At 42.4% G+C, this 12,474-nt stretch overlaps 1 protein-coding gene across 7 annotated transcripts in view; it reads right to left on the bottom strand.

The window, feature by feature from the left end:
• SYN3 (synapsin III) overlaps positions 1–12,474 on the bottom strand; it is a 503,620-nt gene that overhangs the window by 71,319 nt on the left and 419,827 nt on the right. For all 7 annotated transcript variants that reach the window (XM_035270622.3, XM_009009764.6, XM_035270659.3 and 4 more), the window contains one exon: positions 7,298–7,360. In XM_035270622.3, coding sequence (XP_035126513.1) covers positions 7,298–7,360 — 63 coding nt within the window. The remainder of the gene's footprint in view (positions 1–7,297; positions 7,361–12,474) is intronic.

The raw sequence follows: 12,474 nt of genomic DNA, 5'->3' as shown, positions 1-12,474 counted from the left end.
ATCCCTTTTCTATAAATTTCTGAATAGCCCGTCTCTTAATTTGCATGTAAATAAAAGTGGGTATAAATATGACTGAAGAACCGCCCCTGAGCTCCTACTCTCAACACACGGCCTGTGAGGTAGCCCTGATCTGCAGAAGCAGTCATGGAGCTATAATGCTGCTGACTCACTTGCTCTGACTCAATTGCTGCTCAATTGAATTCTTTCCCGAACAAAGCCAAGAAACTTCCCAGGCTAGGCCCCAGTTGTGGGGCTTGCCTGCTCTGCATCAACATGATACTGTGCAATTCCTTCCAGTGGTCTGACTGCTCATAACACTGGTTAAAACCACAGAATCTCATCGTTGGAGGATAATGTAAGGGTCACCTCCATGGTGTCTTAATTGGGTTGGTCATAGGCAACTAATGAGAAGCTGAAGGAAGTTATAAACCCTTTTCCCCCAAAATGTTCATGTCACATTCACACATAAACACACATGCAAGTTTGTCTCCATTTCAGGGGGTGCAAACATCTCAGACTAAGAACCTCACATAATACCTAATCTCTTGAAACTCTCAATAAGTTTCCTAACTCTCTCATCCTTGCTCCAACTGTCCAGTGATGAAAACCTCTTACCTAAAGGGCAGTCCAATAAGATTTGCCTCTGATTGTTAGAAAGCTGCTCTTTCCACAAGACCGATATCACTGAGTGGGTCCCAACCCTGCCCACTCAATGACAGGCAAAATCAGTCTAATCTACCTTCCCATGACAATCCTCCATGTTTCTGAAGATGCTGGTCACACTGTCTCTAGTCCTTCTGGGGTATATGCCTCATCCCTTCACTACTTGGTTCATTCTTCCATACAGTAATTTGTCACTATCCCTCTCAAACACTCAAAATCGGTGTAACCCAGAACAACACAATCTTCTGGCTGTGGATTGGCCAGCTGGGTATGGGGCTCTCATTTTTGTTTTGGGTATCATCTTTCCATTCATATATCCTAAGGGTTAATTACATTTTAAAATCTTATTTTGAAATATAGCACAACTATGGAGAAGGGCAAAAAACAAAAAGAATAATTCAATGGACTATCACAAAGCAAACACCCACATAACTACCCCCAAGTCAAGAACTTGAACTTTGCCCACTTTTGCCTCATCTCCTGATTATCCCCTCCCTCCTCTCCAAAGATAACTTGTATTCTGACTTATATGGTGATAATCTCTTGATTTTCTTAGAAGTTTTATCACTTAAATATTTATCTGAGTTAATGCTATTTTATATAAATGGAACTATAGAAACAGGCAATCTTTTGTTTCTGACTTATTTCACTAAATGGTGTGTTTGTGAGATTCATTCAAGTTGCTATATGTAGTTGTAGTTAACTAATTTTTATTGCTGAAAATATTTCTGCAATTGATTTTTGATTTATCTGTTCTATTAAATGGACATAAGAATTTTTGGCAATTATGAACAAAGCTACTATAATCATGCATTTTGGTCACACATGCATGTATTTAGGTTGGGTATACCTAAAATAACTCCTGTGTAATCAGCTTAGTAGACAATATCAAGCTGTATTCCAAAGTGGTTGTACAAACTTATGCTTTTACAAACCATTTATACTTTCTGTGTGTATGTTCCAATTACTACATGTCCTTATCAACACTTAGCATTATTAATCTTTTTAATTTTGGCCATTCTAGTGGTATCAAGTGGCATCTCATTGTGGTTGTAATTTGCATTTCTCTGATGACTAACAAAGTTGAGCCTATTTTCATCTATTTGTTTGGCATTTGTTAATTAGAGCTTTGGCAACCCAGTCCTCATCTGAGTCATACTCAACTTGTAGCCAAGTGAAATAAAGTTGCTGACATATGATGGTTTTTAGTCATATCTCCCCTACTGACTTAGGTTGGATTTTGTGTCCCTAGAGCAGGTCTGAACATTCTTAATAATGACAGGTCATATTTCCTGAGTGGCCATTTGTCCCAAGCACTGAGCTGTGTGCTTGACATACATAATGTCTCTTAATGCTCACAACCAGCTTATGAAGCTCATACTATTACTATGGTCATTTTACGTAAGAAGAAACTAAAGTTGGGGAGCCAACTTACCTAAGGTCCCTTAATTATTAAGTGGTGTGACTTAGATTCAAATCAACACCCTTAGCCATTTTAACATTCTGCTTCCAAAGATGGAGATGTATGCCTGCATTACAAAAAAACTTTAAAAATTGCTAAAAATGGAATAAGACAAACATGCCATTGTCAAAAGGAGAAAACAGTTCCAAAGTATGACAAAGGATTAATGATCTGCAAACGTGAAGTGTTCTTACAAATTAGTAAAAGGAGAACCATTTCAACAGAAAATGGCCAAAGGTTTCTGGAGTCAGATAACTCCAGGAATTTCTGCTTACTTTTCCATGGTCTTGTACCGCTACACTGTATACAACCAAATTTATGACTCTAAGAATTTCTGCACTAAGAGCTTACTTTAATGCACTTTTTGACAAACCTATATGTCAAAAATAGACTTTAGCATCCTGAGTAATTATAATTCTCCAGAACATACTTTAAAACATGTTGAACTCTATTATCAGCATGGTTTCCTCTGGTTTCTAGTCTGGTAAAACGTTCAGAAAAGGAAATGAAGTTAGTTTTGTCCAATGTTTCTCAACCTTGATACTCCAGTAGTCCCTTCTTATCTGTGGTTTTGGTTACCCATGGTCAGCTGCGGTCCCAATATATTAAATGAAAATTTCCAGAAATAAACAATTCCTAGGTTTTAAAGTACACTCCATCCTGAGTAGTGTGATGAAATCTTGCGCCACCACCTCCATTCTGCCTGGGACGTGAATCACCCCTGTGTCCAGCACATCCATGCTGTATACGCCACCCACCCATTAGTCACTTAGGAGCCATCTCAGTTATCAAATCCACTGACACAGAATGTTCAAGTAACTGTTATTTTACTTCATAAAGGCCCCAAAGTGCAAAAAAACTGTATCTGATTTATATATTAAACTTGGTCATAGGTATGTACAGGAGGAAACAGGATGATTCAGAACTATCTGTGGTTTCAGAAATCCATTGGGGGTCCTGGAATGTATCCCCAGCAGATAAGTGGGATTGACTATATTAACATTTTGGGCAGTACAATTCTTTGTTGTAGGAAGCTGTCTTACGTGCTGTGGATGTTTAGCAGCATCCCTGGATTCTACCTGGTAGATATCAGTACTAGCCCCTCATCGTCCTCAAGTTGTAACAAACAAAATTGCCTTCAGACATGTCCAAAGATCATTTTCCTCCCAACCACTTGTCTAACCTTACTGACTTTTCATGTACTTACGGTATCCCCATGAATGTGGTCCAGTACTTACGGTATCCCCATGAATGTGGTCCACTGTCTAAGCACTCCCAAAATGGCATAGAGTTTCATCATATTTTGATTTCTGTTTCTCATGATGTCCACTATTTTTTGTTTTAATACAAGGGAGTAATTGTTCTATCTCTTATCTTCTAGTCTGTTTTGTTTGTTAGGGTTTCTTAAATCTCCAGGCACACCCAACCACATGCAGTTCCCCTGATGCCAGGTTTCTTCTTACTAGTTGAGTTTTCTCCTTTCTCTGGGCATGCTCTTAATCACTAGCACCAATGAAGGCCATGCACTTGTCTTTCTAAATCAAGCTTCAATTCTCCCAGGATGCCTTTTCCATCAAGGTGGAATTAAGTTCTTTACTCTAAGCCTCATACCCTCTGCACAGCCTTCTACCAGGCCCCCCAAAACACATTATGCATATTTATGCAACTATCTCTCTAATTATTTGAGGACAAGGACTGGGTCCTATCGATTTTCTGATTCTCAGCATAGAGTAGGCACTAAAGTATGAGAACAAAGGAGTAAAGTATAATTTGGGATGGGCCAGCAATCGCAGCTGCGGGGGCCTGGGTAGATTTCAAGCAACACTGAGCTCATTGGCAGCCTCCTTACCAGCTCTCTCCTAGGAATGCTCTCTTTGCTAATCTCCAGGAAGACAATCTTCATTCCCAAGAGAAGGTAAAAGTACCACAGGAGCTACCGGCTTTGTTTTTTTCTCTCTCTCAACTATGAATATGACATCACTTGCTTCGTCAACTTGGTCCAGACTGTTCCTGCAAGTTTCCTCATTCCAAAATAAGAAGAAAAGTCCTTTTCCCTTGATCTCAACATTTCTGCAAACCTCAGTTTATTCTGTTCTGTGTCTTTTTTTTTAATCCTTGGAGTGCACCCTCCCCCTTCCATGTTTTGGGAGGCTCCTCTGGACCTGAGTCTCAGAAACAATCCCCCTCCCTATTGCATCAGTCTCTTTAAGTATTTCCTTCTTTTTATGTCCTGTTGGGGATTATTTTAAGCTTTAGGCACAGAGTTTAATTCTTGGGAATGCTTTGACTTCACCAGAGCTGTCCAAGATGGTGGAAGTGGGGGGAAAGAAAGATGTAGGTTACAGAAACATTAACAAGGGGCAATTGACAAAACTTGGAGACCATTTGGACATGGGGGAAGGGGAGATGACTCCCACATTTCTGTTTTGAGGCAACTGAATGACCGGTGGTTCCTGCTGCAGAGATGGAGGTCACAGGAGGAAGCAGAGGAGGAGGAGGGAGGGGAGGGTTTCTGAGAAGATGTTGAGCCTGGTCTGGAATGTTTAGGCTCTGAGGTTTCCATGGGAGACAAGGCAGAGATATAGAGGGGCTAACTGGATATAAGAGCCTGATGCTCTGGGAAGGAAATATACAACTTGGGAGTCTGTTGTCATGCAGAAGGCAGCTGAAGCTGAGGTAGTTGACAAGAGCACTCAGGGATGGTGTGCAGATGGAATAGCCATGGTTAGGGAGATGCAGGAAGAAAAGTTCTTGAAGGAGACCAAGAAGGAGTTGCCAGAGACAGAGATGAGGAAAGCCAGGAGAAGAGCATGCACCAGAGGCCACTGCATGGAGAATTTGGGATAGAAGTATGGCCAGACACTTTAAAGATAGAGGTGGATTCCAATAAGGATGGAAAAGTGCCCACTGAATTAGCAACAGAGGATCATTGGAGACCACTGAGAGGACAGCTTTAGTGGAATGAAGGGGCTGGAGCCATCTGCTGGGCTGGAAGAGGGTAGGGGAGGAGAGGGAATGAGGGGCAAATATAGGATGATGGCTAAAGAGGGGATCATTCATTCATCCACCCAAGCAAGAAGTGGGGCAGGCAGCCTCCCACATACCAGGTGCCACTCAGGTCCCTGGGATACCGCAGTGGAAAAACAGGCAGAACTTCCTGCCCTCACGACGTGTAATTTCTACAGTGATATAGTCTGGATGGAGGACTCTTTTTTAAAGATAGTTATTAGAATTATCATTTGACTGATGAGGAAACCAAGAAAAGTTAGATGGTAACTCACCCAAGTTTATGCAGATGTCCAAGCTGTGGGTCATGCCCTGACCTGCCTGACCCATTCCTTTTTAGGCTGCCTAAAGGGAACAGAGTTTAGGCATACAGAACCATAACAGGGTGGAGAAGAATATAGGTGTGAGGTGAAGAATTATTCCTGACTGGGTGGGCTTATTCAAAACAAGGTGTCTACTTGGCCCCACATTGTTTAGCTCTAGCTGTACTTTATCTAGGACCCACTGTGTTGGGCATTGTGTTTGGGGTCAGGTTCCCTCCAATATGGGTGGCAGGTACTGAGATTCACATGTTCCCACTTGGTTCTGTCTGAGCCAGAGGCTTGAGAGGCAAACTGTGGGAAACCCCCAGGGCCCTCTTTCCTGTGGGACTCTGATACATATGGTCTGACTTGAGCTAAACCATCTCCCCATCCCATTGTTGAGGGTGAACACATTGATCCAAGCAAGGTTCCATAGGATTAGACATAGAAGTGCTGGACAAAAAGAGGGTCTTTATCCTTTGGGGATGGTGAGTTTAGGTATCAGGTTGGGTGGCCCACAGCAATTTTGACAGTCTGAAGAAAATGCCAAGTAGAGATGAACAGAGACAAGAGATCAAGAGGGAGATCAAGCTCGATTTCATTTGAACTCCTTGGAGCCCGCTCTGCTCAAAATCTACCAAGAACTATCTCAGACATCCTAATGTCTTGAACATTTTGACACTTGTAACTGAAAGAGTCTGACCAACATAGTTTGTCAGGATGTTATTTGTGACTGTGTGAAATTAATGTATTATTGACTTTTGCAGTTGACTGACTCTGGGGGCTTCTTCCATGGAGCCAGATGTGTTTGCCATTTTCTAGGTGTCAGCCCTACAGTGACTGATATGGTTTGGATTTAGGTCCCCACCCAACTCTCATGTCAAATTATGATCCCCAATGTTGGAAGAGGGGCCTGGTGGGAGGTGATTGGATCATGGGGGTGGATTTTCCTCTTGCCGTTCTTGTAACAGTGAGTGAGTTCTCATGAGATCTGGTTGTTTAAAAGCATGTAGCACCTTGGCCAGGTGTGGTAGCTCACACCTGTAATCCCAACATTTTGGGAGGTAGTGGCAGGCAGATCACTTGAGGACAGGAGTTTGAGACCCAGTCTCTACCAAAAATACAAAAAGTAGCCAGGTGTGCTGGCATGCACCTATAGTCCCAGCTACTTGGGAGGCTGAGGCATGAGAATTGCTTGAATTTGGGAGGTGTGGAAGTTGCAGTGAGCTGAAATCACATCACTGCACTCCAGCCTAGGTGATAGAGTGAGGCTCTGTCTCAAAAAAAAAGTGTAGCACCTCCCCCTTCTTTCTCTTCCTCCTGCTCCAGCATGCCTGCTTCCCTTTCGCCTTCTGCCACAATTGTAAGTTTCCTGAAGTCTCCCCAGCCATGCTTCCTGTACAGCCTGTGGAACCACAAGCCAATTAAACCTTTTTTCTTTATAATTACCCAGTTTCAGGGATTTCTTTGTAGCAGTGTGAGAATGGACTAATACAGTGATAAAGAGATAAGTAAGACATGGGCTTACAACATGGCTGTGGTGACAGCAATCCCTCACAAAAGAATTACGGTTAATAAAATGCTCCACATCCCTTTCTCTTCAGCTGCAATCATAGACAATGATTAGGTAGCAATTCCAGGTAGTGTTTGGCAAGGAAGGACTAAACTGAAAAGATGTTCTGTGTACCAGGAGCTCTGAGGAAGTGGGCTGGGGAGGGGAGGGAGATGTACTGTGGATTCTTTTTGACACTCTGTTCTGGGTGCCTGTGCTAAGGGGTTGATGGGGGACAGAAGGAGAGAGGACTAGGTGATCTGGGGAATCTGTGGGTGTGTCCACTGTGAGTAGAAGGGCTGTTTCTCATACCTTTCCCATTCCAGCGTGGGCATGTCCCAGCTTGACCACCACCGGGAAGTGTGGGGCTGTGACCTGAAAGAGACAAGAGGAAGTCACTCTTAGCATCTTAGAGGATTGCCACCAAGTCTCTGGGCACTGCTTATTCCATAGAAAGATCCATTCATCTGATATCATCAGGAATCCTCATAAGAATGCCTTGACAGATGGTCACCCTGCTATGGTTCAAACACCCTCAGTGTCAGTGCTTTTGGCTTCCAAAGGAAGCTCTGAGCTTTTAAGACCAGCTTACCCTGGTGTCTACAGTGAATACATCCATGTTAAAAAACAGCAACATTTGATTTTGATTCCAAAAACAATAAGTACCCACTATAAAAACTTCAGATAATCTATTGTGAAGTATAAAGAAGCCAGTAAAAATCATTCTCAGATGACTAACAGTTTTGGTTTATTATCTGTTGGTCTTAAAAAAATTTATATTTAGGTTTTCTCTTGATTTGTTCTGCTTTTACAAAATTGGAAGTATAGGTTGGATAGTGCATATCCAACCCTGTTTCCTGTTCTTTCCACGTAATATTATGTGATGAGAATACTCCTGGTGTTTATTACTTATTAACTTAATAATAATTATGAAATATTTCACATATGGAAAAAGCTTTAAAGATCAATACTATGGACATCAGCTTGCTTAAGAAATAAGACATTACCTAGACAGCGGAAGCCCCTGATGTTCTTTGTGATCACACTCTCTTTCCTCCCATCCCAGAGGTAACCATTATATAAATTACATGTTTATTATTTTCTTGCATTTATTTATAATTCTACAATTATATATGATTCCCAAGCATATATATCTACATCTATATGTATATATAACATAATTTTAAACTTTCTATAAAGCTGGGTGCATGCCTGTAATCCCAGCACTTTGGGAGGCTGAGGTGGGAGAATTACTTGAGCCAAAGAGTTCAAGACGAGTCTGGGCAACACAGTTAGAACCCATCTCTACAAAAAATTAAAAACAATTAGCCAAGCATGATGGTACACACTTGTAGTCCTAGCTACTAGGGAAGCTGAGGCAGGAGAATCACTTGAGCCCAGAAGTTGGAGGCTGTAGTGAGTTGTATCACTGCACTCCAGCCTGGGTGATAGCATGAGATCCTGTCTCAAAAAAACCAAAAAACACCCCAAAAAATCCACAACCAAAAACCCCACAGACCTTTATATAAGTAGTATAAAAATACTCTTATGCAACTTTTTTTGCATACAATGTATGTGAGATTCATGTAATTGATATGTATAGCTCCGATTCATCTTCATTGTTGCATAGTATTCCATTTCATGATTACATCATCATTTTCCATTTCTTGTTGATGAAACTTTAGGTGGTTTCTGTTTTTCAAATTATAAATAATAATTCTACAAACATTCTTTTTTTTTTTCACCAAAGGACTTTAGTTACCTGGCTGAATCATCACACTCAGCCACCCATGCAGAACTTAGGAACCATCGGCAGTCCAGGGGCTGCCTGGATCACTACTTCAGCTTGTTTTATCTCATTTTAAGGTGGAGCTTGAGGTGAGGGGAAATGGTGTTCTCTCTCTTCCCTTATTCCCCCTGTTCCCTCAAGTCTAATCATATGCTACATTGGTGAGAACTGGAAAGGGCACACTTGCAAGAGTGCCAGCAGATCTGCCGTTTACTCCCTGTTTCACCTCAGGCTAGATATTTAACCTCTCTGAGCCTCAGTTTTCTTATCTGCAAAATTGAGATGATCATGCCTAACTCACAGGATTATTTGGGCAAGAAGAAATAAGGGATGTGAAATCGCTTAGCACCAAATGGTGCTGAAACCTGAAGTGTAAAGTAGAAGCAAGGGGAGGAAGGACTGACTCTGGCTTTGTGGGGATCGCAGAAGAGGTAAAAGAAGACTGGATGACCAAGGAAGGAGAGCCAAGGCTCTGGCCTGGCAGCATATGTCAATAAAGGAAGGAATAAAATGAAGTCCAACAAAGACAAATCAGGAGACCACACCAGAGCGCAGAGTTAGGGGGTGACAATAGGTTGGCACTTTCAATATGAAAGAACCTGATCAATTACCTTATGGAACCCCCATGCTACTGTGTTGTGATAGGTGGAAGTCTAGGAATGGCCCTGAAGATATCACCTTGTGATCACTGAACCTTGTGAGTGTGATGAGACTGTCACACAATGTTACGTTATATGGCACAGGTGACCTTAAAATAAGGATGGGCCTCATTTGATCACATGAGCCCTTAAAAGCAAATAACTTTCTCAGGCTGGTGGCAGAAGAGGAAGTCAGAGTGATTCAAATCACGTAAAAGACTCAATATACCTTTGCTGCTTTGAGATGAATGGGGACCAGGTGTTTAGGCATGTGGACAGCCTGCAGGAGCTGAAGGTGGCCCCTGGGTGAGAGCCATTAAGAAAACAGGACCTCACACCCACTGTCACAAAAAACTGAATCCTTCCAATAATAAGAATGACCTTGGAAGAGAATCGAGCTCCAAAGGAGAATGCATCCTGATTTCAGCCTTGTGGGAGCCTGAGCAGAGAACCCTGTCGTGCCACCTGGACTTCTGACCTACAGAACTGTGAGATAATAAGGAGGTGTTCTTTTAGTCTGCCAACTTTGCAGTGATTCATTAGGGCAGCAACAGAAAACAAATACACATGTCTCCGTAGGAACCAAAGCCCAAAGAGAGACGAGATTGCTTTCATGGCACACAATGGCAGAACTGGAAATCAAATTTATGTGTCTTGACTCTTAATCAAGTTTATGTGTCTCAGTCAAGCACTCTCTCATCAAAAGGCACACTTTTCTGGGAATCATATGCATATCTGGGGTGTAATAAATGCTTCCCCTCATGATAGTGATAAAAAAAAATCAATTCTGGGCCGGGCGCGGTGGCTCACGCCTATAATCCCAGGACTTTGGGAGGCTGAGGTGGGTGGATCACGAGGTCAAGAGATCGAGACCATCCTGGTCAACATGGTGAAACCCCGTCTCTACTAAAAATACAAAAAATTAGCTGGGCATGGTGGCGCATGCCTGTAATCCCAGCTACTCGGGAGGCTGAGGCAGGAGAATTGCCTGAACCCAGGAGGCGGAGGTTGCGGTGAGCCGAGATCGCGCCAAGAGTGAAACTCCGTCCAAAAAAAAAAAAAAAAAAATCAATTCCGTGGGCACGATTGAATGAGAACTGTGTGGCGAGCTCTATGTTTTGTGCTTGTTGGGGTACACAGAAGGTTGAGACAAGATTTCTGCCCCCAGAGGGTTTATCATCTGTTTGGACCCATGGGCTGTACAATGAAAGAGCAGAGTGAGACAGCAAGGTAGGAAGGGATGGGGTAGGTTGGGGCCATGTGCAAGTCTCCAGAGCAAAGATAGCAACATTTTTGGCACCAAGGACTGGTTTCATGGAAGACAATTTTTACATGCTCTGAGTGGGATGGGGTAATGGTTTTAGCATGATTTAAGAGCATTGCATTTATTGTGCACTTTATTTCTATTATCATTACATTGTAATATATGAAATAATTACACATCACACCATAATGTAGAATTAGTGGGAGCCCTGAGCTTGTTTCCTTGCAACTAGACAGCTCCCATCTGGGGGTGATGGGAGACAGTGACAGATCAGCAGGCATTTGATTTGCATAAGGAGAGTGCACGCTACATCCTTTGCATGTGCAATTCACAACAGGGTTCCTGTTCCTGTGCGAATCTAATGCCACCTCTGATCTGACAAAAGGCGGAGCTCAGGTACTCATGTGAGCGATGGAGAGTGGCTGTAAATACAGATGATGCTTTGCTCCTTTACCTGTAGTTCACCTTCTGCTATGCGGCCCTGTTTCTAACAGGTCATAGGCCTGTCCTGGTCTGTGACCCTGGGTGGGGAACCCCTGCTCCAGGGGAAATGAGGCTCTGACCAGGGTTCTGAAGGATGAGTAGGTGGTGGCTGGATAGAAGGCACAGAGTTCCTCCAAGGGTGAACGGTGCAGAGCACCACAGTCTTCCCATGGGCATGTGTAGATTCTTCAGGAGCTCTAATAAACAAAGACCCATAGGAAGGAAGGATTTATTTTAGCCACATAATATCTTTTTTTTTTGAGGCAGAGTCTCTCTCTGTTGGCTAGACTGGAGTGCAGTGGCATGATCTCGGCTCACTGCAACTCCATCTCCCAGGCTCAAGCCCCTCAAGTAGCTGGGATTATCGGTGTGTGCCACCACGCCCAGCTAATTTTTGTATTTTTAGTAGAGATGGGGTTTTACCATGTTAGCCACGCTGGTCTTGAACTCCTGACCTCAGGCAATCTCCTGGCCTTGGCGTCCCAAAATGGTGGGGTTACAGGTGTGAGCCACTGTGACCAGACACTTAATATGATTTTATCTGCAATAAAGCTATTTTGCAGGGAACTGCTGAATAGAATTCTATATTTGAACTGCATGTCCTTCTCCAGGCTTCTTAAATGAAATTGGAGGAAAGTATTAATTGTTAGAAATTGTGGAGTAGGTGCTGTATCTGGATTTAGAGAACACAGAAAGTCAATCTAGAAAAATCTGAGAATGTTTAAGATATTTCACAGAAAACATTTCAGAATTCATCGAAAGCAATGAATTTTCCTGATACTAGGGACACATTTCCTTTGCCATTTTTTACTTAGACTTGTTGAAAACAGCATTCTTTTTAGAACCTTGTATGGGCTGGCAAGACTCCCGGCTGGTGCTGGGGACAAAGAAGAGGTAATTTGGGGCCAAATTATTGGGGCCATTTGAAACCAAAGAGGGGAGTTAAGGTTGCTTGGATGGACAGTGGGGAAGCAGGAAAGTTCTGGAACCAGAGGGTGACCTGCCAGCCTAGTTTGGAATTGATTCTAAAGACACTAAATGCCACAGGTTGGGTCTAGACTGGGAAGAGATGGTAGAAGGAGGGGGTGCACTTCCAGGAGCTTTTCTTTTTTCTTTTTTTTTTAGTAACACTTCTTTATTGAAATAATAGTATTAAAATGACTATAGAAATTCAAGAAGAAAATTGTCTACAATCTTATCTAATTAAATCAGTGTTTGTATTGGTCCATGTTACTTTATAATTTTTCTATGTTCAATAAAACCCCCAGGATGCTTTACAACAATATTAGAGGTAGAATTTTGCATCTATCTTCTC

The sequence above is a fragment of the Callithrix jacchus genome, chromosome 1, assembly GCF_049354715.1.
Source record: "Callithrix jacchus isolate 240 chromosome 1, calJac240_pri, whole genome shotgun sequence".
Classification (NCBI taxonomy): Eukaryota; Metazoa; Chordata; class Mammalia; order Primates; family Cebidae; genus Callithrix; species Callithrix jacchus.
This window is presented reverse-complemented; position numbering and strand designations above follow the sequence as displayed.